Below are 26,880 nucleotides of genomic sequence, written 5' to 3'. Positions count from 1 at the left end.
GTTTCATTTTTAAGTGCACCTTGTGAAGATCTTTCTAAACCACAATTTTTTTTCCTTCTTATTGTTCTGGCTTATCCCTCTCACATCTTCCTGACAATTGTCTTAAGTGTTACAGTTAAAAGTAGGCTTTTTTTGTTTTGGCATTATTATTAAATGTAATTTTTAAAATATAGCTGAAAAAAGTATTATCTAGAGTATAAAGTAAGAGATGGCAGTAAGAAATTAAAATTTTATTTCAATGGAATGGTGTTTTCAAGAATACTATTAGTGCAACTTCATGCTCTTATTGTAGACTATAGTCACACATTATTTATTCACATTATCTACTTGCATTTTTTTATGTTTAGGAGACTGAATGTTTGGGTCATACCAGAAAAAAAAGGGAATAGAGGATACATTGTGTTCAGGATGACTAAAGTTTACATAAGCTGTTCAGAGGGTTCCTTTATAATTATTTTCATTTCTATGTCATTAGCTCTATGCCATGAAATTGCATTGAACTAAATTATTTTGCAATCTTTAAACCAAAAAAATCAGATTTGTGCTGGCTGCCATGACTGCTGCCGGACTGCTTTCACTGCCTCACTTAGATCTGATACCCCTGCAGTATACTGCAGTCCAACAGGAGTGCCTTTATATTTATCTATTTTTACTCAGTCACTTTCAGAGCAAATCAGTATTTTAGCAGTGTCTGTTGCTTACTGCCAGGCACTGTAGAATGTGCATGCACGTACTGTGTAGCTCTTCCGTGTTCCTTCAGGCTTTATTTCCACTGTATGCATACAGTAACCACTTTTCATCATGCATGTCTTTGTCAATCAGCTAACCTTTTCCCCTTCCCAATGAAGGCTATGTACATGCCAATTTTCAAAATTTTGACCTTTTTAAAAATTTCTGCATGAGGAGAAATCATCACTAACTTTTGAAAGGAAAACCTTTTTCCCTACCCTTCCCCTTTGTTTAAAACTAAAAATACAATTGTACAGTCTTCCTAGAACAAACTTTTTAGGCAGAAATTAAACACAAAACATTGTAGTCTAAGTTTTTCAGATAAAAGGATGTAAAGCAAGTTATCAATATAGGAAAATATTTTGCAGCTTTAAAAATGGCAAAGGCTGCTCAATGTTCTTAGCAATTGAAACTGTACAATGAAGTTGTTTTGCGCAGACTTGATTGTTAACGTGCATGAATTTTGGAAGGTTAAGATGCTAAGTAGTTTTGTCAAAAATTAGTTTTTGTCCAGGTAATGTAATTGATGAAAGTTTTACTCTATACAGTTTGAAATGCTCACTGGTACTCTACCTTTCCAAGGGAAAGACAGAAAAGAAACCATGACTATGATTCTCAAGTGAGTACACTCTTATTTATATATCTCATCAGGTATTCTACAGGGATGCCCTCCGGGCTGCAATATCTAATTTCTACTCCTCCCTCATTTTCAAAGGTACTGGTAAATCCTCACTCCCTATTCCATATTATTAATTCCCTTTGCTGCCTATCTAATTTGCTTCACTATTCCTCCACCATACCAGGTACAAAGGATTTCATAGCAGCTCTTTAATCTGTAATATAATAAGTTCTCCAACCACATGATCTCTCCCATCTTATTTCCATAATATTTTTTAACTTTCTTATCCTTTTTGATAACCTGTGAATTTTTTTCCCCTGTTGTTTTTTTTTTTCTTTTGTTATAGGTTTTGGAGTTTTTTTGATAAAATATTTTTACTACTTATCATTCTTTATCTTACCAGCTCCTCACCCTACCTCTTTATATAAAATGCTGCAAACAATTTGCCTCCCCAATACTCCTCCCTTTTGTACTCTCCTAGGAGTCGCCTAAGCTCCAATTTTCCCCTTTGCTATTTTCAGCATAGATTTTGCATTAGCTCAGTTGTGGGAATTGCTTTCCTTCATGCAGTTAATGTTCTTGTTTTTGCTAATGAAGGTCTGCTTTTTTCCTTGTCAATTCCCCACATATTCTCTGAACTAGTACAACCTATGGCGTAATGCCCCATTTTGGGACTGTAGCCAAACACTGTGCAAACAAGTCTGTTTCCTCATATCATAGGTTCACTTCTCTGTTTCCATCTATTTTTAAGTGATACCATTTTTTTTTCCATGGAAGCTCATAAGATGATCTTAGTTTTCTCATTTGTTTTCTGCTTCACTGTTTATCATTGTTTTCAGTACTGTTAACCACTTGTGTACCCATATATCAAAGCTGGAATTTCTTTTGCACTAACAGCCTGTTTTGAAAAATAAATATATGGAACTCTTTCATCTTTTCTCTAAGTATTTAGAATGTGAAAACCACTAGAAAACACACTCATTATTTTCTTGGCTTTTGCTTTCATACTGCTTACATATTATGTTATTCTTTGCCCTTGTTTTTCTTCTTCATCTTATTTGCAAATATATTTGGTGATGCTAGTTTCTTCTGCTGCCTCAGCACCATTCCAGATCAAATCTTAATGTTGTGATTATTCAATGTCTTTTAACTAAAAAGTTCTATCTATTCACAGCAAGCATAAACTCCTTGTGACCACCTCCTATTTACAAGAAGCTAATCTGAGATAGCTCTGCTGCACTCTCCCTTGTTTCAGGAGCCATGCATTTTTTTCTATCTGTGTCTCATGAGTCACATTTTTCTCTTCTCTTTGCCTGCATGTGACTCCACTCTGTTCCTCAACAGTCTTTTCGCTGTTGCTATAAATATCTTCTGTATTCAGCTGCCATGTAGAATATCCTTCATTTCTCCAGGTAATTGATGTTCATAGTCATTCATAGCCCAGAGAGCAGTGCTGAGTGGAGTGAAATCCAGCCAATGGCCGGTCACAAGTGGTGTTCCTGAGGGGCCAGGCCTGTTTAATATCTTTATCAATAGCCTGATCAAGGGGATTGAGTGTTTGCAGATGCCCCCAGCCTGGATAAGAGGAAATATTAATCACCTGGAGGGTAGGAAGGCTCTGCAGTGGGATCTGGACAGACTGAATCAATGGGATGAGGCCAATAGGATGAGGTTCAGTGGGGCCAAGTGCCAAGTCATACACTTGGGTCACAGCAACCTAAGGGAACATGCCAGGCTTAGGGAAGAGTGGCTGCAAAGTTGCCTGGCAGAAAAGCACCTGGGAGTGTCGGTCCAGCAATTGCTGAACATGAGCCAGCTGTGCCCAAGTGGCCAAGAAGCCAATGGCATCCTGGCCTGTGTCAGCAGTAGTGTGGCCAGCAGGGCCAGGGCAGGGATTGTCCCCTGTACTCAGCACTGGTGATGCTGCACCTCAGATCCTGTGTCCAGTTTTGGGCTTCTCACTATGAGGATATTGAGGTGCTAGAGCAAGTCCAGAGGTGAGCAATGGAGCCAGTGAAGGGTCTGGAGCACAGATCCTGTGAGGAACAGCTGAGGGATCTGGAGAATGTGTAGGGGAGACCTTATCACTCTACAACTACCTGAAAGGAGGCTGTAGCTAGGTGGGAGTCATCTCTTCTCCATAGTAAGGAGGAGCAGAATGAGAGGAAATGACCTTAAGTTTCACTATGGGAGGTTTAGATTAGATATTGGGAAAAATTTCTTCCTTAAAAGGGTTATAAAGCATTGGGACAGGCTTCCAGGGAAGTGGCTGACTCACCATCCTTGGAGGTTTTTTAGAAAGATGTGGCACATAGGGATATGGTTTAGTGGTGGACTGAGTGGTGCTGGCTTAAAGGTTGGACTTGATAATCTTAAAGGTATTTTCCAACCTAAACAATTATAGATTTCTATGATTCTGTAATTACTTTCAGATTTCATTTGAGAATATATCTCTTAATGCCCTTTCCAACTTATTTCTTTTTTCACCTTCTAGTCTTTACAATTGTTAATGGTTTCAAATAGCTGCACAGGAAGTGTGCTATGATGTAAAGACATTTCACTCTCTTTTAATGTTTCGTATTCTTATGAGTATTATCTTGCATAAAAGTGTTTTTCTTTTGGTCATATAAGCAGCTGAAAACCAGAAGATATTTTAAAGTGTTTTCTGAAAAGTTCACACTTTTTTTCTGGTCTGTGTTTTCTTTTTGCTTTCCACATACCTAGTATATTTTTCCTTAATTTTTTCATAAGACTTTAAAATTGATAGATGTGCATATGAATTCTGATTTTCATAGTGTATATGTTACGATATAATGTTTTTCTTACCTTCTGTTCCTAAAAATCCACAGAAAATGCATTCTCCTTACAACAAAATTTTTTTGGGGTTCTTTATTTCTCTAAACCTTATCAAGACAAATTTTTGTTTATTCTTGTGTGTTTTACCTAAAACTGGGAAACCCTGCAGTTTGAAGAAATCATAGGTTGCAGCAACAAAGTTAAATTTTCAAACATCTTTCTCCTTTACTTAAGAGGTATGCCTTCATATAAAATTTTGTCATTGTCCACCAGGAATGTCAGAAAAAAATTGCTGTCACTCATGTAGTTGCCTGGAAATTGCTTTTCTTTCTCCTCTGTCACGTGCCTGATACAGAATTTTGTGAAAGGTGGTGGTGCATGCCCATCAGGAAAAATTGGATGGCCCACTGCCCATTCCTCTTCCACTGGTGGCCTTGATCTGTCTGTAGTATGTTATTGAAGAGCCCAAAGAAGCCAAAGTTTTTCAGATTTTCCTCCTCCCTTCCCTAGCTTTTTTAATGCTGAAAGGAATGGAAAATTTAGTAAGTTCTTGTTTTAAAGTAATGAATCATGAATCAGTAGCAATATGTATACACTTACTCAAGTGACAGAGGTGAATAGCCACAAATACCTGGAATACAAAGCAAATCAGGTTCTGATTGAAGCACAGAGCTTGTATCATGGACTGTTACAGAAACATATAAGCTACAGGTTGAATTAGTGATGGAAAGGAGGGAACTATATCCCTCCTTTGTTATCATTTACCATTATCATAGTTACAAGGAAAAGTAAGCCCTAGTAACAGTGAGAGAATGGAGGCTCAACGTTAAATGGAAAGGAAAAAATATAACAAGGATTAAAAAACAAAGATAAATTAAAGTACAAAAATTTAAATCTAAAAATTCAAGACTGACAAGTTGTAAAAATATTATTTTAAATAGATTGAGGAGGAGAAAAAGGAAAAGAGGAGTGGGTTTTTGTTTGGGTTTTGTTTTTGTTTTTTTTTAACCAGCTAATCCTGCAAGATCTGTCCTACCTTAATTCAATTTCTGTATTCTAGTTTGTTTCCTGGGTCATCTTGGTGTATGTCATAGTGTGGTACTTCTCTTAGTCCTCCTATTATATAACTATCAAAATGCTTTGTTTTGTGTCACTTGCTAGTAACTGGACCTATAAGTGGATCAAAGCATATTATGAAAATTTACAAGTTTATTAACTGCTGTCCTCTAGCTATTCTTTACACGTTTTCCCAAGTTTTCCTCAACTTAATTTTCTGAGTCATTACTGAAAATACTATACTATTAAAATAAATTAAAATAAAAACCCAAACACGTTTACATGACTGACAGCACTTTTGCTCTGTGTCTGATGTCTGAAGGCAATTTCTCAGTGATGCTACTTCATTTATTATGGACTTGTTGAATGGCAAAAGACAGGGGGAATGCAGAGTTAATTCTTACCTAGATATCTTTGTATACTGTTAATTATTTTTATCCTCTAGGGCCAAACTTGGAATGCCCCAGTTCTTGAGTCTTGAAGCACAGAGTCTCCTGCGAATGCTCTTCAAAAGAAACCCAGCAAACAGATTAGGTAAAGTTTTTAGCAGAATATTTTAATTTTTATCATAATATTCATAACATCATTGATAATTAAACTGACTAAAATTTTGTTTCCTGTGTAAAATAGGCTTTAAAGTAAGAATGCAGATTGCCCTTCAAGTGATCACTAAAGTATTATCATTTTTGCTAGTCATACGTCTAAAATAATGCAGAAGGAATAAGAAATATAATTTTGCTAGCCATTCCTTTGACCAAGAAGAAAATAATTCATAGACATTTTTTTTCCTTATAAAAGGAGCAGGTCCAGATGGAGTAGAAGAAATTAAGAGGCATGCATTCTTTTCCAAAATAGATTGGAATGTGAGTATCTAATTAAAAATCAATACAGTAAATTTCTTGGTTAAGTCTTTTATGGTGTCTTATAACTTTTCCATTTATAATGTGTCCCTTCTCTTCAGAAATTGTACCGAAGAGAAATCCATCCCCCTTTTAAACCTGCAACTGGCAGACCTGAAGATACATTTTATTTTGACCCTGAGTTTACAGCAAAAACTCCAAAAGGTAAAGACATATGAATGAGAGAGTTTGCATATTCAAAAGATGGAATTTGAATTTCAAATTCTTTCATTCAAAATTTGATGCAAATTGTTGTCTTTACAAATTCAAGGTGCTATCAAAATTTCAGTACTTAGTCCCATATCTGCATGTTAAAGATTCTGTTTGTAAGTAGATGATTATTTTTCAGATTCGCCTGGTATTCCACCCAGTGCTAATGCACATCAACTTTTTCGGGGATTTAGTTTTGTAGCTATTGCATCAGATGATGAAAGCCAAGCAATGCAGACAGTTGGAGTGCATTCAATTGTCCAGGTAAGCACATTTAATTTTTAAAAAAATCATGCCGTTTCTTGGTGGATGGATTGCTTCCTTGTCACAGAATGAAGTATCATAACAAAATCATTGTCATCTTTTATATAAGAAAAGTAAAGATCAAATTATTTTATCCAAACAAAATTTTACTTACTGTTTAATTACTGAGCAGCTATGGGTCCAGATAGGCTTCATCCTTAAATGAGAGCATTCTACCATCTGTACGGTATTACCTCTTTAATGTCAAGCCATAAGGTGGAGTGGAATAACAGATCTATTGATTTATTGAATTTTTACCCCCCCTCCTCCCCCATACATGAAAATGTCAGCTGACTCCTGCAATGCAGTAGTAGGAGGCACTGGAGTACGATTGTGAATTGTATCTGGATGTTCTGGACTGCTGTGCATCTTGGAATCCGTGACCCAGGACATATTCTGTCCTTCCCAAGCCACTTGAAGTTAATTTGCTAATCTGTGCTATTTTGTGGCTGATTTCAGTGCATCATACAAGTCAGTGTTACAGTGCATACTCAAGCTTTGGCTTCCTTGATGTATTTGGATGACTCCAGTAGTGTCTCCTGTATTAATTGTGAGGTTGTCGCCTGAAAGAGACCTCTGAAAAAAATGTATTTCTACTGCCTCTCTCTTCTTTTAATAATTCTAATTACTGAGTCATGAAAACCAACTCATTATCTAAATTGTGTTGAAAACTTCTTAAAGTATAGGTAGGAATAAAAAAGTGTGCTGTATGATTGGGTTTATCTGTGTTTTTCACCGCACCAGTATTTTGCAAATGTCTGAGAATTTTAAAAAACCCACAATTTATACAAAATGTGAATAGCCCTTGCATTTCTTTAACACTCTCATGTCTAGGATTCTTGCAACATGCTTTTCTCTACACATTACATTTCATGTGTAATAACATTTTTTAAAAATATAACTTTAGATCCTTTTTTATTCTCAAGAATCTTTCTGATTTGATACATGCATCAGAATTATTTCTGATCCTGGTACTTTGCTGGAAGTTTCTGCAAGTGCCTCTGTGCTGCTTCATTCCCTCATAGTTTTGTAGATGGCATTATTGCTCTTTGTATGTAGCTTCCTTCTCTTGTAAAGGTCTGTTTCTCTGCTGCCTTTCCTCTGTGCCCCTCAACAACTTCCTCACTCCTATTTCCTCTTTTCTGTGCTGCAGGATACCCAGATGGTTTCCTGCAAATGCTGTGCATCCTTTGCACAAACTCCATACACTAAAACACCATTTTCTTCCCTTACAAGAGTGAACACTTGTCCTCCTTTCAGCTTTTTATTTCTGTGAAAGGATTTTTTGACTGCCATTCCATGCAATTCCAGCCAATCTGATTCTATTCAGCATGTCTGAATTTTCCAGCTGGCATTCTGTCTATTCAGAGAATAAAAAGAGGGATACTTCTTTACCATTGTTGTATCACTATTTTGTCTTGAAATCTTCTAATTTTCTTTGTTTTGGAGTTTCTATCTTTAAATTAGGTAAGGCAACAATCAGAAAAATAATGTTGTCTGTTTCTAAAATACAGTGTGCATTATTTACAATGTGTCTAATATAAAATCTATGTTATACTAATTTTTAACAGAAGGTATTGGGGATTTAGACCACTTCATCCTTGTAGAGTCATCAGTTTAAAATTTTAAGTAAATCAATAGGAATTTTTTACAAGTTTTTTTAATAAAAAAATCAGTTAAATATTAGAAATATTCATCAATTGATAATTTTGGTAGCAGTTGCACAGGAACAGCATTCAGTTTACTGATGGATATGAAGTAAAGGAAGATATTGGAGTTGGCTCTTATTCTGTCTGCAAGAGATGTGTTCATAAAGCTTCAAACATGGAATATGCTGTGAAGGTAATTACTTTGTTATAAGCCACACTTTTCAGATTTTAGCATTGGGCATTTTTATTTGCCCTAGAGAAACACAGATTGGTTTTTTTAATATAAAAGTATTTTATATGCAACTGTAAAAGTAAATTCATAAATTCTCAAATGGCTAAGGGGTTCATAGCAGTCTTCAGTCTGGTATAACTTCCAGAATAAGAATTTCAACTCTGTTTTGGCTTTCTGGTTTTCAGCAAGGTTTTTAATATTGTTTTTATATTATTCTATGGGGCTTTCTCGCACTTCTTTGAAGGCATTAAATTCTCAGTAGATTTCCCAGAACTGCAATTATAAGGTTTTCTGTATAATAACCTGGGACCAAATGGTTACCATAAGAGCAAGTATCTGGATTAGCAGACTTTAAAGAAAGCAGTCTTTAAATCCTATACTATGAGGCAGTTCTCTTTTTGAATTGTTGAACAGCTTAGTACTTAATTATGTAAAATACAAAGATGAATTAAGTATGTAGATTACCTCCTGGAAAACTTCCAGTTTCAATTTGGTAGTTTAAAAACTTATTTTTATTCTGGTTCTGGCCAGGAACAGATTTGACTTCTGTGCTTTCAATTGGAAGTAATTTCTTGAAACTGCAACGAAGTCCTGGCATAGCAGATAATTCCCTCAGCTATGACATTTGCTGTGAAGATTCACTCTTCTATTGCCTCTGTTAGGGCATTTTTTTCCTCAAGGAATCTTGAAAAAATGAATAAGATGATCCGTGTCTGGCCTGTTAGCAGGGGACTGGTAGCAGTAATGGGCATAAGGATGAAGGGGTAACACAACAATGGAAAAGACATTATAGGAAATTCTGCAGTTCAGGAGAGGAAAAAAGTGAGAGGAAAAGAGTACATTTAAGTAAGGCAAAACAATATTTTGCTTGTTTGAACAAGGTGAACTTTAGAGCCAGAGATTCAAATGGCCTTTCATAATGAATGTGTGTTTGAATTAACTCTGAGGAATTTTTACTTTTTGTAATTTTTTTGTTTTCTTTCTCTTCTGCTTTCTTTTGCTGCACCAAATATTTGTTTGAGACTAGCATTGTGAAAATAAGTTCATTAGCATCATCCAACCAGTATCTTTTGTTAAATTAGGAACTTCCTATTTCATTAAGTAATGGATCACTGAAGTCTTATCTACCAAACAGCCTTGCATTATTTATCACAGCCCAAGAGATCAGATCACTTATCCTGCAAAATAATTTTCAGAAGAGATTTTTTCATTTTTCCCAACATTTTTTGCTGTGCCTTGCTTTTCCAATGTTACAGACTTGAGTTTGGTTATAATCCATGCCTTTTGCAATAATAAATACAACTTAACTGTTGATGCTAATAAGCATACCAAAGCATGACACTAGATTCACAAAAAGAATTATGCCTGTGTCTGTACATGCTCTTACAGATTATTGACAAGAGTAAAAGAGATCCAACAGAAGAGATTGAAATCCTGCTGCGCTATGGACAGCATCCAAATATTATTACCCTGAAAGATGTAAGTAGTGTTTTAAAGATATCCTTTAGTGTATTATAATTGCAAATCACTTTTTAATTTGAGAGATGACAAACTATATGTTTTAGATTTATGCTCATGTTTTTCAGTCTTTAAAAATAAAACAATGTCCCAATACAATTGATTCAATAGTATCTAGTTTTTTACTGGGATGCCTGTGTTTTCTTTTAAAGATGCTTCTATTGTGGTACCAGTGTTATTCTAAGGGGTCAAATAATTCATCCTTCATAAATCTTAGCACAAGAATAATTTATTTAATGTTGGCTGTAGTTTTAAAGAAACAAGAACATTTTTTGATTACTTAGTTAACTTTGAATCTGATTTTGCCTACATTATTCAAAAGCAATTTTAATGTACATTATTATATAATAAAGGACTCACTGTTAGCACAGTTCCCAAAGTAATTTTTATGGACACTATTACTCAGTAGTAGACAAAATCTTTCCATGTCCATGATTCTCACTCTTTTTTGACCAGTATCTTTATCTGGCCTCTGTATGAATATTATCTAGATATTTTTTCCTTGTATTATTTTCTCTGACCATGGAAACACTTTGTCCGTAAAAAGCAAGGAATAACATAAGCTGGGAGGTAGGGGGTTTTCATAGTGAACAGTATATTCTGATGATCTAACTGAAAAAGAAAATTGTCTCCTTGGTTATTCATTCAAGAGGATTAAAAATTAAAAAGGCATATGCTTAATGACTTTCTTAGACTACAGGGAAATAGTCTGGTCCCCCAAACCAAACCTCAGGCAAAACAGCCATCCATTTCCAGGAAGCTGAGCTCAGCTGAAAGGAGATTGTCAGACATTTTGAAGTCATTAAAACAACAGCTCATAAATACCGTGGAGATGAGCACTAGAGAGCTCTGCATGAAGTTGGTCTGCTATAATCTGTCTTCACTTTATTGATATCACATTATTTGGCCCTTCTTGGACAGAGAAAATAAGGTAGCTATTCAGGGAGCTTATCTTCTTGTAAGCAAGATACCAAAATTAAGTCCCACTTTCTGTTCTGCTTCATGTGGTTGAACAGTAAAGCTACTTGAAAGCTGTGCTGAACAGAACCTCCATCAGCATCCGTGGTGCTTTTAGTGCTGCATGCTGGGCTCATGTGTTACTTGAATTCATGACAGAGCTTATGTTATTTAAGCAGGAATTCAAACATGAGACTGTGAGCACTTACCTGAACTTGAGCATGATGATGATTTTACATTGAGAACAGAATCCAGACAATCTTAAATAGCTGCAATATATGCTTAATTATTTTGCTTTGTAATTAATCTTTTATCATCATCAGTCATCTTCCAGCAGTAACTGTCTTTCATGCACAGCAACAGCAATACACAAATAGGAGACTACAAAAAAGAAGCCTTAAGTCCACAAAGGGAGAAAGGCTGTAATTCTCACTCACTTCTGCTTCAGATCAGTTCCCTAAGCAGAAATTATGGAAGGATGTCCAGTGTAATAAAGAATCTTGTATAAATCTGTAAGAATTTGATATTAAGTTTTTCTTGTCCTAATACAGACCCATAGGGCAGATTGCTTGCATGTTCCACATTATAGTGGTGTGCTATTACAGCTTTCAGAGAAGATAAGGAATATTTTGCCTTCAGGACTCAAACTCTAGAGCACCATGTACTACAATAAAAATAAAACTCATTGTTGATTTGCTCAATTTTTCATTTAGTTCCACACCAAAACTTAAATGTTTCTAATCTGAAGTGCCAAAATAAAGTATTTCAGCATTTAAGTGCCTGCTTTTGAAATTATTATTTTGCAATAAATAATTTATTTCTTCTGTTTCAAAAAGAAATTAGGTAATATTTTAATTTTGCTTAAGATGGAAGTTTTCATTCTTGTTCAGCCTTTTTATGTAATTCTGAAGGTGTTTGGATTGAAACAATGGATATTCAAGAGACCAAATTCTTTCTACAGTGCACATTCCTCTGGGGGTTTTCCTTCTGATTGTTATCAGTGGTCTTTTTCAGTATATAAACAAAAGGAGCTATATTGTGCTAAATCAGATGTCCTTCTTACCAATATCCTGCCTCTGGCAGAGGCCCTTAGTGCATGCCTAGGAAACAGTGTAAGAAGGGAGGAAGCACACAGCTTCCAACAAAACATTACCTAGAAACTTCCTGTGCCAGACCATTATAAGTGTTTTATCCTTTTTATGTAATAGTTACTGTTCTGTAACAGAACTTTTGTCCTGGTTTGAGTTATTTAAAGCATTGGCTGAAGAATCTTTTCAGAAACATTTTAGAAACCTGAATACAAGATATCCAGTCTCCCTGTCCAAGTGCTTATTTATGATTTCAAAATACTTCATAATATGTCTGTAAAATTTTACTTCTTTTGGCAAAAACCTTGATTTGTTTTTCCATTGCATTATATTTTGTTCATATGCCTACATCTGTTTGTCACTATAATTTTTTCCCCTTTGCCTTGTAGAAAAGACATACTGACTGACCTGTGGCTTGTGCTCAGAGTTAATTTTAAAAAGTAATTTGTGATCATAGCATGATAATGTGCACCTGTGAAGAAAAAGTCATCAGTATTTATTAAAAAACAACTTAACTTGGTAATACTGTTAGAGGGCTTGGTGCAAGGGGAATGGTTTGTTTAGGGTGAGTTATCTGTGGGGATTTTTGGCTGGCAGACAGGACCAGCAGATAAAATAGTAACCAAATGCAAATTTTGCTTGAATTCTCAATCCTGAGATGTGTATGCTCTGTCATGTCAAATGAAATATGCTGATCTCATCATAGTATACCAGGATTAAAGGAATCATGCCTAACAAAAAAAATATCCAGTTTAGTACTAGAATTAGATTATTCTGGTTTTTAATAATGTGTAATATTAATTTTTTTTTATTTAATTTATTTAATCTTAATACAAACACATTCAGATGCTCAGTCATTTATATTTCTTGGGGGGAAAATTCCTGGTAAATGTCAACACAGAAACCCATCATGTCTTCATCTCATTAAGATCATAAGTTTGTAAGGCCCATGGAATTATTTAACATTGTTTTATTATTTAGTGAGAAAATAAATTCTTTTAGTATCACTAGGAAAAGAAAAATTTTGATACTTAGAACTTCATTAGCATGTTTTTCTCAGGTAGCTTAAGACCAAGGAACTGGGATGAAAACCTTTTCTTTTATTCTTATTTTCTGTTACTTAGCTGATATCTATTCCTAAATTTATTTTACTGTAATTTTGATAATTGTTTCTGCTTAAACACAAGTTATTTTTTATTTCACACATTTTACTGAAAAAAAAATTGCATCATCATAAAAGTAAGTTGAAATAATTAAAGGCAACAGTCTGTAAAAGGTTTCACTAAAGCAGGAATTGTTTCTGGATTAAGATGGAACTCCCAGGCCAGGCTGGATGGGGCTTTGAATAACCTGACCTAGTGAAATATGCCCCTGCCTATGGAGGAAGTCTGGGACTAGATGATCTTCAAGGGCTCTTTCAACCTAAACCATTCCCTGATTCTGTGAAAGTGCAACTGAAACGAAATGCTGAAGTCTAAGTACCTTAAAACGTGCTTTGGTATCACTCAGTCTGTAGTGCCCTCTGGTGAGAATGTAAAGAATTCTCAATGCTTCCCTGGATGATAAAAGCCATCCAAAAATCAGGCCATTTTCTATAACTAGAAGTAAGGGATAAAATGTGCATATTTAAATGCTTTTAGACTCTGATATAGGCTTTATGTGCAGAGTAATGTATAAGTTTTTGGTTTTTATCATAGCAACTTTGTATTCACTGTTCATAGATGCTATTTGAGATAAATTTATTTTTTTCCTTTTTTTTTTTTGTCTTGACTATTGGAATGATTTCTCTTTATATTGGTGCAATAATTGCTGCTTGAATTAGCTCTGGTTTTGCCTTAATTTGACTAGTTTCTTTTTTTTTACTACTTAATTTCTTACATGTCTAGTTTACTTCGTTTCAGTGAAACTGTGTTGGGAAAACTACCTGTTATTTATCCCTTTTTTATCTTTAAACACTTTCATGTCAGTATTTCTATGTTATTTTGGTACGTTATTGCCTTTTTGTAAAGGTTTTGTGTTCACTTCTGAAGATGAACAACATTTGGATAGTGTGTGGGTTGTGAAATACAGGGAAAGCAATTGAAGAAAACAGCTTGTGGACAAACCTGCACTATCTGTGTGTTTCACAGGAAGACAGCAGAGAATAAATACTTTGAAATTTAAATTTTTATGTACTTTTTGCAGGTGTATGATGATGGAAAATACGTATATGTAGTAACAGAACTTATGAAAGGAGGAGAATTGCTGGACAAAATTCTTAGGCAAAAATTTTTCTCAGAACGAGAAGCTAGTGCTGTTCTGTTCACAATAACAAAAACGGTTGAATATCTCCATGCACAAGGGGTAAGTTTTCAACTCAGACAAAATGTTTATAACTATTGTTATGCTTCTCTTTCAGAAGATACATTTGTATCTTGATACATTCTTCTCTGTGGTAATTAAGTGGTTTTGGTAAACAATTACATTGCAGCAGGAATTTGTGTTGAAATCAAAACTTTCCTATCGACTCTGTACGTGTTCAGATAACTGAGATGATGCAACTGCTTCTGTTGTTCTTCATGCAGTCTGTCAGCAGTTCTGTGCAGATAATGCAGGTAATTACTGAGAGAGAGGATATGAGGGGAAGAAAGTGCAGGAAGAAGTGCTAGGACCAGTGTCATTGCATAGCCATGGGACCTAATGTAATTTCAATATTGTCATGTGATATATCCTGAAGATTTATTTTCCACCTGTCATACTTTTAATTCCTTTGACTTCTCAGTTTTGAAGAACATGGTTTATTGACTTGTAACTCTTGTGCCATAGGGTCAGGAACTTGGAGACAGAAAATTAACACTTTGGGCAATTAAATTGGAGACAGAGGAAGTAGTTCAAATATAGAGAAGGACGGTGTGATAATTGCATGGCAAGAAATACAAGTTGTGTTGTGTTTTTAAGTAAAGAAGAAAAAGGGGATGGAGAAAATAAGGGTGCAAGGAAAAAGTCAAGCTGCTACTACATGGTGTTGTTACCCAAGAAAGGATGCTTTGGAACATATAGTGCTCAAATTATTTTAAGTAACAAATAGCACTTCAATACACACTGTTGTGTCTGGAAGCTCTTGTTTCAGAAAACTTATGATCAAAGTTACCTGGTATCTCGTTCTGTGATTCATCACTTCAGTTACTTGCTCATTTGTGTGTTTTTATTTGAGCCTGGGTACACAGATTATAGTCCTTGGCCAGCAGCACCCATGGGAATTTTGATCAAACCCTGATACCTTCTGTATGGAAATACAGATAATAGAATAATAAATCATAACTTGGTTCATTCTTGCATCATGTGGCTAGAAGAGGCCCAGTGACCTTGCATCTAGTAAGGGATTTTAGGGGTTATGGTTTCTTTACTGTAGATATCTGTAAATATTGGCATTTAAACTTGTAATAGCCCATGTGCACTTTGGAATGTTTGCTTTTGGAAATTTTAAAGTCTTATATTAAGTACACCTCCACAGAAAAGCTGGCCATATATGTACATAGTGAACACTTCAGTAGTCTAATTCTTTTCTGGAAGAATCCCTCATGTCTTTTTCCTCTTGAATTTTCCTCTTGAAATTCCTTTGGATACTGGAGAAGCTTATTTGAATATGATATTTGACAGTCTCTGCATCTGTGTGCAGTCTCCACAACCCTTCCCAGGAAGAGGTTCCTCATGGACATTCATAAGATACTTTCGAACTGAGAAACTAGCTAAGCAAGGAATGAAATCCTCAGGGTAATCAGTGCTTCCAACACTTACACAGAGCATTCTAAAAGTAGTAGGGCAAACATACAGTGATTAAGGATTGGCACAAGAGATGTCATAAAACAGACAATAAGTGTCACGTCATCTTGGAGCAGCAGACTTGTGAATGCTGGTAGGTAATTGAGACTGCTGGTCAAAAGCACAGTGCTAAGAAATAATGAACTGAAAGTTCCTGCAGGTTATTTTGCTCTTTTCTGTTGCTCTAAAATAAAATGTTATTTCTGTACAAAATACCAGCATAATCTAAACAATCTGGTAATTTTTTTAAAAAAGCATTTTATTTTTAAATATTTTCAAAATTTACCTTTGGGAAAACTGCTTAACATAGGAAGGTGTTTCACTTATTCTTTGATATAAACATTTTGATTGCTTGGGAAGTAGTGTTTTAATTTGAACTAAACTGTTACACTTACTCTTCCTCCTATTTGACCATTGCTTCCCCTTCTTCCAAAAAAAGCATACAACTCAAGCAGGCTGTTCTAGAAATTGCCAAATCCCCAGCTCTGCTTCCATTGCTCATTTCTTTCTTTCTACCCCTTTTAAAATCTCTTTCAAAAAAAAAAAATTTCAAAACATTAACATAAAAGTGGGTGGCTTTTTATTTGCTTTTTGGAGCAGTAAGGGTTGTTTCATTTGTTATTAGGGTAGAAGCTAAAAAACAAGGACAATCAGGAACTGGTTCTCTCATACACTGACATCTAAACCAGGACGTTTCCCTTAACATCTACTGTTCCAAGTCAAATTCTTTGATATCATTTGTGTATTTCAGATTACAAGGCTCTTATTTCCATAATTTTAAGTACTTGGTTTGTAAAATCTGAGAATCACACAGGATTTGCATGCTGGAAGAGTCTCTAATAAATAGACTTAATGTGTTAAATGGCTTTGCAATGTGCATGACCCTCTGCACTCTTACTTCTTGGTCTCATATTGCTTTCCTGAAACCCTGCTAGGTTTGGATATGTGTGTTGAGCTTCTGATTTCTGAACATCACTTACTTGCAGAAGTCTGGGATATCTTCTTGTTCTAATGTGATTACTTTTATGAAATATTTTACAATCTCTTCTCTTTAAATTTAACCATGAAAAGCTGTGTTTAATATTAATAAAACACATAGGACAACAAGCAAGATAAAGGCCCTCATGTTCTACTTCAATATTTAAAGGAGGACACTTAGATCCACTCTTCTGCCTTACAGTGCTATATACCCTCTTCTTTACTGAGAGCAGAGTCTCTGGAGGCTGTAGGCTATCTTGTCTTTTGAAGAAAACATAGCAGGTGGTCTGATTTCTGTCCTTGTGCATTCCAGGTTTTGTTAAGGCTCATTATAACAGATTCAAATTCTGCCAGAACTTTGGCAGCTTCTCCAGTATTGTCAAGCATTTTACATCTTGAGCAAAAGCAGCTGCTTGGGAACCAGCACAGGCGTTTTTAGATAATGGGAGAATACCTCTTTATTACTTTGTTGGAGGGGGGCGGTGGTTATTATTAAATTTCCTTCTTAAACAGGCTTTTAAGTGTTTTTTCTGAGATTAATTCAGACTGTGTGAATGAAGAGAATGGAGTACAGTTACTCCAGCAGTAACAGGTAGGGTTACATAGCAAGGTGGTACATCAGCCCCTGACTCCAAAATACATTAGTAGCCAAAGGTTCTAATTTAAAGAGCCTGGTAGTTATGCATGTTAAAAAGGAAATACATTATTCAAGCATCAGAAGAGACATCTGGAACTGTCTGTACAAATAAATTAGGGGGGTGGGGATGTCTGGAGGGGGTTTTATAGTTAGAGTTTCCAAGTTAGAATTCTCGTGCTCCAGACACCATGGAGCATCAAAACACTGCAGCTGATGGTGGAAGCTGGAACTCTGGAAACTGAGCACACTGATGGGAGACGTAAAATTAAGTAGCAGAAAATTGCTAACTATAATAAAAAGCATTTCATGTGTTTAGTTTATTGTATTTAATTTTTTTTTTAGGTTGTTCACAGAGACCTGAAGCCTAGCAATATTCTTTATGTTGATGAATCTGGAAATCCAGAATCAATTCGGATCTGTGACTTTGGCTTTGCAAAACAACTGCGAGCAGAAAATGGTCTTCTGATGACTCCATGTTACACAGCAAATTTTGTTGCACCAGAGGTAAAACCCAGGATAGCTTATATAACTTGATATATTTTACTGGGATTGTTTTGCTAGCTAGATTTTTTTTTTTTGTTGTTCTTGTGTAACAAGTAGAATCACTCTGTAAACAGTAAAAATTTGAAATTTTACCATATTTATAGCATTATCAAAGCATTTCTAAGCATTTTTTTCAGAAAAAAATATTTGTCTCCCTCAGGTTTTAAAGAGGCAAGGTTATGATGCTGCATGTGACATATGGAGCCTTGGTGTTCTACTTTATACCATGCTCACGGGGTAAGGGTGATTATTGTTTGCTTCACTGTAGAATATCAAACCAATACAAACAAAACAGTAATAAATAATATAAATACTGTAAAATAAAAATAATTAAAAATATATAACAACATATATTAAAATATAAAATAAAAGTAATATAAATAATATAAAAAATCAATAATAAATGTAGGCCCACTGTTGCAGATGTTTCTATTGAAGCACTGATTAATCTCAACTTTAGGGTTGAGACTATGCTTTTACCTTTAGTAAAATACAGGTTTGCAGGGACTGATGTGAAAAATTCTTTGCTTCTAATGTCTCCTCTATTTTAGGTTTTTAATTTCTGCTTAAAGGTGACTTTTCACCAAGAATTTGTTTCATGTGAAAATTAAAATATAGATTAAGCAGCATAAATGTTGGAGGAAATATATGGTGCAAATACAATTGCAATACATTAAAGCATGTTTGTGTGCAAAATCCAACCACTGAATGTTAGAAGTGATGCAGTTAGAATATAATAAATGTAATAGAAAGGCATTTGTATATGCAACAGAAATTAATTGTACAAAGGATGATAAGGACTTCAACTATACTACCAGGAGTTTAAAATAAAATCTGTTTAGCAGATAAAATAGCAACTACCTTTTTATGCTAGGTTAATCAGATTGCCACTTTGGTTAACATCATCAAAGATTTTCATACTATTTTAAAATAAATAAGTGACAAACATACTTGGTTTTAAGTGCATCTCTTTTTTGGTTGGGGCATTCTGATAGCAGCAAGAGTATGGTGCACCTTTCTTTCTTGACTATACAGTTTTCCTTTCTCTGGCATTGAACCAGCATTTATTCTTTCTCAGAGCTACAATAGAATGGATTGGTTTAGTACTACACCAAATTGTGGAAGCTTAAGGAATACTTTCTGTAATTCAGGAATCACCAGTAATTAAACTGCAATAAGAAAAATCTGCTTTTCAGACCAAATACAGAGGGAATACATACAATAAGAACAGATCTATAGTCAGTGCCATGTATTTTAACGTGTTAAGAATAAATTCTTTTTACAACTGTTTGACTATTTGTTGTCTATAATTATGTTGAACTTGTAATCAGATTTATAATACTTACTGAGGCCCAGTTGTGGAAGTTACTAACATTAAGTTTGTTTGGTTAAATAGTTACACTCCTTTTGCAAATGGTCCTGATGACACCCCAGAGGAGATTTTGGCCCGAATAGGAAGTGGAAAGTTCTCCCTCAGCGGTGGTTATTGGAACACTGTTTCAGACACAGCTAAGGCAAGTATATTTACTTTGTCCCTTGGGAGATAAGGAATGTGTTGCAATGTAACATGTTGATTATAATGTATATGTTATATCATAAATGATTGAGTAAGCTCTACTTGTTTTTGTATTAAAATACTGGTCTAATCTCTTATGTGCCTAGAATTTTGTTTCCTGTTTTTGATGTGTTTATGTTTCATCAGTCACTTGCATGTAGGAGAAAAGAAGAGGTGTGCCTTACACTGTAGTAGTTTAACAGCTGTCCTTAGAAATATAGTGTGTTTTATAAGTATTCATACACATTATTATCCATGGTTAGAGGTGCTTTCATAAAACTTCATGTGAATGCATGACATTCAAAAATCATACAGGTAGCTTAAATCATGAAAATGAAAATCAATGAAGCATTGCATTTTTGAGAATTCTGTTTTTGACAGCAAATACTCTGAACCTTAGTGTGCAATATCCTTCATTCCCCTTCTATGTGGATGCTTAAAATGCTAATATTTTCCACATTTAATTGGATATACCTTCCTTTTGTGTGTTACCTATTGTCTATTAAGTCACATAATTAAAAGATACACTGTTAGCAATGCTGGTTTTTCATTTGTTTAAAACTGACATTATGAACATGTTTTTATAACTCTAGAATCTTCTTTTATAGTTTTGAACTATTAATCTTTTTTAAAGTTGAAGTTCTGCTGTTATTTCCATTGACCTTTGTTGACAGGACCTTGTTTCAAAAATGCTTCATGTTGACCCTCATCAAAGACTGACTGCAGCCCAAGTTCTCAGTCATCCATGGATAGTTCACTGTGACCAGTTGCCTCAATACCAGCTGAACAGGCAGGATGCTCCCCATTTAGTGAAGGTAAGTAGATATTTTTTCAGCTTGCTGTTTAGCCAAAATTAGTGTAAACAAAAGGGGGTTTGTTTTTAAAGTTAGGATGTCTCCTCTAAATACTGTGAAAAAATTTTTACGACTGGATGTTGCACTAAGCCATAAAATTAACTTGTAATATGTAATAGGATTTAATGTGAAATCACTTACAGGTGATTAATATATTTGAAGACTTTCATTTTCTTGTGTTTGAAATCTATTGGACTGACACTACACTGGAAAGCTTAAGTGCTTTCAGAAACGAATATAAATCATTCTTCTCATAGTGAAAAATGTCAGGTGACTACAGGCAAGCTGTAAAATCGTTGGCTAACTTCACAGTTTCAGTGGAGGGTACTTGCCAGTAATGAAAGGAAAACAGAATACTTTGTGATCACAGTAAAAGAAGAGAAGTCAAAAGGGTAGTGTTAATTATTATGGTATCATACTTCTGCACTCTGTCTGAAACAACCTGGAACTTTTTCACTTTGAACAAGCAGAGGAAAAATCAAAAATAATTGAATTCTACTTCTTTGTATTCAACCTTGTTTTCAGTCCTACTTTCAAGAATCTCTTGTGCAACATTAAAGGGATCTGAAGAATATGATTAACACTCTCTCTGAGTCAGCTATTAGAAATTTCTAGCATCCAAAAACACAAGTGGGAAGTGGGGGAATTCTTATCCCACAGCTCACAACTTTCTAAATTTTTTTTTAAATAAATTATATGTGCTGAATAATGTGGGTGATTTTTAAATATTTTGTTGGAAACTAAAATGGTTATATAAGTAAAAAGCAGAGACAGTCTGTTTGACACAACATAGTGACAAAACTTAATTAGGCAATTAGAAGCTTATACCTTCTGGGTTTGACTCTTTAAGCAATGTAAAACTACTTAATACCCTAAAAACACTCGTTCCTAACACTGCTAGGACTTCAGTAATGCTGTTTGTTGTATGCAGTACATATGCAGTAAATGCAGTATGTTGCTGTTTTGCAGATGAAAACAGACTGAAAATTAGAACTTGTTCCGAGTTTCTGGCATTTAGCACTGCTATAGTGTGTGCATCAGTCACAACATACTCATACTGTTCCCCTCTGCCCCACAGGGTGCAATGGCAGCCACTTACTCTGCTTTGAATCGCAATCAGTCACCAGTTTTGGAGCCAGTTGGTCGTTCTACTCTTGCTCAGAGGAGAGGTATAAAAAAAATTACCTCAACAGCCCTGTGAAATGACCTCAAGCAGACACTTGGTACCATGGCATAAGATGATAGCACAAATCATGGCGACAGGTAGCACATACCTGGCAGATACCTGCAAGCACACTCTGTCCCAGCTGGTACCTATAATGCTGCTGCTCCTGCTGCTGCTACTGCTTTCATCTACTCTCGCTTTAAACTGTTGATGGCAAGTTACTGATCTCACTGGAGCTGCAAATGGAGTGACAAGTGGAAACAAAGAAAATGATCATGTTCGCGACTGAGTAAACCAGAAGAATTACAAATGCCACCTCTGTCAAAAATACACTGAATAAAGCACTCTGCACCACATAGCATTATTTTTATAAGGAATATTTTTTTTGTCCCCTAAAATATTCTTTGTTACAGGTTGAGATGGACAGTTTATGTTAAGCACTTAGCTTAAACAATCTGTTTATATTAGCACTATACATTGTGCCATCCAACATTTTGTATGTTTTTGTAAACAGTTCACAAGCAGTACATTTCTGTGCTGTTTCCTTTAATGTATACATGCCTTGTTTTACTTAGATATTATTAATCATTATGATGAGTAAATCTGATTAAACAGTTCACCTGGATTAATCAGTATTGTTGGACAGCTCTGAAAGAAGCCTGACTGTTAAACAGCTATTGAATGTAATACAATGGATAAGTAGTTTTCCTTGCCTATGTCTTTTCTACATTTCTGTGTTTTTGATGCCACATGTCATGTTATGAAATTTAAACAGTGAATCTCTCACCAAACTATATATCCTATAGGTAATGTAAGCCAGAGAAAAGATAACTTGCTCCATATTTCACTGTCTTTGTTACCCCTCCCCTTTCTTTTAGTCTCTCCCATCTAATCTCTGGACTCAGGAATTATTGCTAAATACTTTCTGATAGAGGACATTTCTATATGGTTTATTCTTATAATCCATTGTTAATATTTTATCTGTATTCTATTACTTTTGTTTAAGCTGCAAAGGAATTGTTCAGTGAATGAATGTTGGCATTATAGAAGGCAACATTTAAAGATAAAGCAAAACATATTGGTTGCTAATAAGCAGCAGCCTGCAAAGAGGTTTTACCTGCATTCACTTGCATCAGTTGCAAAACTGATGGATCTAATGTTCTGTCAGTTACCTTCTGCTAATTTTAATTGACTTCAAAAGCAAAATGAGAGGCAAGTCATAACAATCTGTTTGGTTTGGAAAGGGTCATTCTAATTTACCAACAAAATAGTGTAATCCCAGTTGGATAAGATGAAGCCATTCAGAGGAAACATCCTCACTTTTCCACATATGGAAGTGAGTTGGTAATGAGGGTGGAAGACACACTTTAAATACTGACATAAACTTTTAATTCTCTTGACCTCTTGGTGTCTAAAGTAATTAAAGGCCCATCTTGATGGCTGGTGTTGAAAAGATGAAACTGCCCAAATGAGAATGGGCACTGGAATGTGTTTGAATACAGTGAGTGTTCCATTCCACAAAAATTATAGGCTATGTAAAAAAATGACTATTGGGAATTCCAGCTTTAATAAAATATGGGTCTGGTGAATGGCTATTGGTTAAAAATGCAATTTTGTGTTTTGCATAAGAAGGTATTTTCTTGGCTTAGTGGTATTAAATTTCTTTTATGGTGATTTATTGGCTTATTTCCCTGAAATCATCAGAGGTTTGTTGAAAGGAAGAATCATCTTTATGACACCACAAATTTGCTCTGAATGGGAGTGTTTCTTCTGCCAGAATTTCTGAGTTCCTTGGAGAAGTTTTCATTGCTAGATTTGCAAAGGATCCCACTTTTATTGCCCTTAAAAATTTGCTAAATATTTAATCCATTATATAATTGTGAAGAAATTGGTTTTATAAACAAGGATTCTTAAATTAGCATAGCTCTCAGAAATTTGAAATCACAGCTCTTCCCAAGCAAACAGTATTTTTCCCTTACTTGGTGCTCTAGCATTGAAGTTCCCTTTAGCTGTAGAGATGCATCTACCCTTCCTTCAAGAACCATTTTTCAGTAAAGGCAAAAAAAGGCCATCTTAAATTTTTTTTGACAGTGTCAGCAGTCCCAGAGGAATTTAGTAAAACCCTACCTCTCAAAAAACTGTATTTTTTCAGTTCTGTGAGCAATTTTAAGTCAGGCTTCTCAGAATCTAGAAAATGTACCTTCTGGTGGCTTTTAAGGTGTTAATTAGAAGATTGTCATATCTAGCCAACCAAATTATTTAAATGCTGTTGAAATAAAAGGATGGCAGTACTTGCCAGTGTGTCAGTAATAACATTTCAGGAAGGAGTTCCTCCTCTGTTCATTGTGTTTATATAGGTACCTGGCAAAGAACAAACCAAAAAGAGGAAGTGTTGAACTGCCTCACTATTGGCAATATCCACATTAAAATAATATAAAAATACTTTCACTAGTTTTATTGTAGCTGTATTTTGTGGTCTTCAAGCTCACTGATCATTAGCCAAATAGTGAAGCAAAGTTAACTCCTGCATTTTACATATCTACACTCTCAAGTGAGCCATTAATTTAGTCTAGACTTTACAAATGTTGCTATTAAGTCATATATACATATCAGCAGAGGGTGAATATTTTAAATTGTAGCAAAACAGAAAAATTTAGCACAGCCTAAGCTGAATGTGTTGAAGTCTAGATCCACTATATTTTTAAGTTACTTTCTAAATCAAGGTATAAAAGGCCTGCCTAATCAGGGAGGTGTATTTTACAGGCCAGGCATGGTTTATATACCTTACTTCCTAGTTGATATCCATGTTCATGGATACCATGTTCATGTTTCACCTTTTTTTCATGTTTTTATAGCTGCAGTTTTTATGACCTATAAAGAAATCCACATAATGCTTCTCTGAGTCTCAGCACCTTTCTGTTAGAATGTGAGTATATGACACACTGTGTTCATCATTGCTGGATTGCTGCTTGGTCTGCAAAACATAGCAAGCGACTCACAGAGTCATAGAGGATTAAAAAAAGAGAGTGCAGGTGAATTTTCTGTGTTGACCGTGGTTTGTTTTTAATTTTTCTAGTGTGAAATTATAATTTACTGTGCTTAAGAGCATGAGGGAACAGAGGGAAGAGTGTAGTTGCAATACCTGTTAAATGCCATCTATGTCCAGTAAGGGCAAAGTTCTGTGTTCATGATCACTATAACATTGAATGAAACTTAAAAGGAGTTTTTCAAGAAAATATTTAAAACTTCTTTTCTGAAGAGACAAGGCCATAAGAAAATAGATTTACATGTCTGGGATTTTTGTGTGTGTGTGTGTTTTCCTTTTGTAAATGTGGTGTTACCAACTAAAGCTGTGCTTTTCTATTATTGGAAGGAAAGGATTCAAAGTGTGCTGGCCCTTACTAAGCAGCAGTGGTTAATAGATGCATTTTCACTTATGAAAATGATGTAAATGATTAGCTTTATCTTGATACTCTTGACCTAATCAAAGGGAAGGTGTACTTATGAGGGATGTAATTATTTTGCAACCTAGCTGGGGGGGAAGTCTACTTAAACAGTTTTTAAAAAATTACAAAATCACAGATAAAATATTTTTCTACGATTCTATACAATCATACTTTATACTAGTTTTCTCAGCATGGCATGTAAGTGAGTCTAGGGTACTGTTCCAGGAAATCAGTGGTATTGTACCTTGTTCTAGACCATTACAATAGCATCTGTTAGATGCTTGGCACTGCTGTCATAGAACTGAAATGCTAGTTTAAAAAAATAATTAATTGTACTGAATACTTTAAATGATTGTTTTATTCAGAGTCTGATCTAAGAGATGTTCCAATCATGCTATTAATGTGTAATTAAAACTGTTCCAGATGTAACTATGAACAGTTTTGGAAAGTTATCATTGCTTGTTTTCCTGTCTAATGGCAGGTTTTGTAGTCTTCAAAAGAAATTGAAATTTCTACTATGAATAAACTTTCAAACATCTTAAAGGGCTGTTTTGTGTAATCATTTGTTCTGACCAGTTACAGAAGTCATTGCTTGTTCATCACTAACTCTGAACTACCTTCACAGCACACTGCGTGTGCTTTGCCACCAGAAAGGGTTTGTAAAGAGCAAGTCCTGATATTGCAGCATGTTGAGGAAAAACTCGTGTTCAGCTGGTGCTGATAGACCTGATATAGCATACAAGAAGACTGCAGTGCAAGGATATTGTATTTTAATACTCCATCAGATTCCAGTCGATTCTAAAGTACCACCTAATGGGAGGCTGCTAAATTACATTTGCAATTCCTGCATTGCTCTGGACAGTGAAAATACAGGCATGTTGGATAATTAATGCACTTTGTAAACATTTGAAACATAATTTATTTGCAGAAGCACTCCATAAACAATAGGCCCATGTTTTAGCAGCTCAAACAACTTAGAAACTTACAGCTCTGGTTCTTTTTACCCTTGCAACCTAGAAAATATGGAAGATTTTTAAAGGTTGCATAGTCTACAAAAAATTGCACTAATTGTGATTTGTGAGTAATTAGTGAGGAATGTCACCAGCAAAGTGTATCAAAAGTAAGGCATCAGAACATGGAGAGGTTTGATAATGGATACAGGGCAAGGGTACTGTGATTTCCTCAGTGGAATTCACACCTGAGATCAAACGTGGGCATAGCTGTGGCCCTTTGTGCATGCAAGGCTTTATCCTGCCTGTCTAAAAACATTTTTAAATCTATTTACAAGTAAACTGGATAATTTGTAAGCCTCCAGAAATTCTGCAAAGGCAGAAACGGGGGCTGGTATACCACAGCTCCTGCTGTCAGCCTTCGTCACCTTCATACCCTCTGATTTACAGAATCACAGAATCGTTTGGGTTGGAATGGAGCATGAAATCATCCCGTGGGCAGGGACACCTCCCACGAGAGCAGGTTGTTCGGAGCCGCACCCAGCCTTGCCTTGAACACCCCCGGAGACGGGGCAGCCTGTGCCAGCGCCTCACCACCCGCACAGTAAAGGATTTCTTCCTAATGTCTCATCTAACCCTACTCTTTCAATTTGATCCCATTGCTCCTGGTTCCGTCACTACGAGCTCCTGTAAAAAGTCTCGCCCCTTTCCTGGCGGGTCCTGCAGGTACTGGAAGGGGTTATCACTAACACCGTGCCCGGAGCGCTGCGCGGGGTCCCGGGGCGGGCTGGCTGCGCGCTGCCCGCTCCTGCTCCTCCTTATCCACGAACTGCACCCAAAGCGCCTGGCGGGGCCGTTCCCGTTCCCGAGGCCGTGCCAGGCGAGGCCATTGCCG

General features: G+C 35.5%; 1 protein-coding gene across 7 annotated transcripts in view; it reads left to right on the top strand.

Annotated features, from left to right (window-relative positions):
* RPS6KA3 (ribosomal protein S6 kinase A3) overlaps window positions 1–25,578 on the top strand; it is a 74,985-nt gene extending 49,407 nt beyond the window's left edge. For 5 of the 7 annotated variants that reach the window (XM_056487850.1, XM_056487834.1, XM_056487828.1 and 2 more), the window contains 13 exons: window positions 1,278–1,348; window positions 5,646–5,734; window positions 5,999–6,063; window positions 6,162–6,264; window positions 6,449–6,573; window positions 8,329–8,454; window positions 9,883–9,972; window positions 14,241–14,399; window positions 17,815–17,976; window positions 18,176–18,252; window positions 19,412–19,529; window positions 20,245–20,385; window positions 21,503–25,578. In XM_056487850.1, coding sequence (XP_056343825.1) covers window positions 1,278–1,348; window positions 5,646–5,734; window positions 5,999–6,063; window positions 6,162–6,264; window positions 6,449–6,573; window positions 8,329–8,454; window positions 9,883–9,972; window positions 14,241–14,399; window positions 17,815–17,976; window positions 18,176–18,252; window positions 19,412–19,529; window positions 20,245–20,385; window positions 21,503–21,625 — 1,449 coding nt within the window. In that variant the 3' untranslated portion in view covers window positions 21,626–25,578. The remainder of the gene's footprint in view (window positions 1–1,277; window positions 1,349–5,645; window positions 5,735–5,998; window positions 6,064–6,161; window positions 6,265–6,448; window positions 6,574–8,328; window positions 8,455–9,882; window positions 9,973–14,240; window positions 14,400–17,814; window positions 17,977–18,175; window positions 18,253–19,411; window positions 19,530–20,244; window positions 20,386–21,502) is intronic. The other 2 variants (XM_056487866.1, XM_056487820.1) reach the window with 1 other exon arrangement.
* Window positions 25,579–26,880: the final 1,302 nt, after the last annotated feature.

Source organism: Oenanthe melanoleuca, chromosome 1 (genome assembly GCF_029582105.1).
Source record: "Oenanthe melanoleuca isolate GR-GAL-2019-014 chromosome 1, OMel1.0, whole genome shotgun sequence".
In the NCBI taxonomy this organism is placed as follows: domain Eukaryota; kingdom Metazoa; phylum Chordata; class Aves; order Passeriformes; family Muscicapidae; genus Oenanthe; species Oenanthe melanoleuca.
Note: the sequence above shows the minus strand (reverse complement) of the source record. Positions and strands in the feature narration are given on the sequence as shown.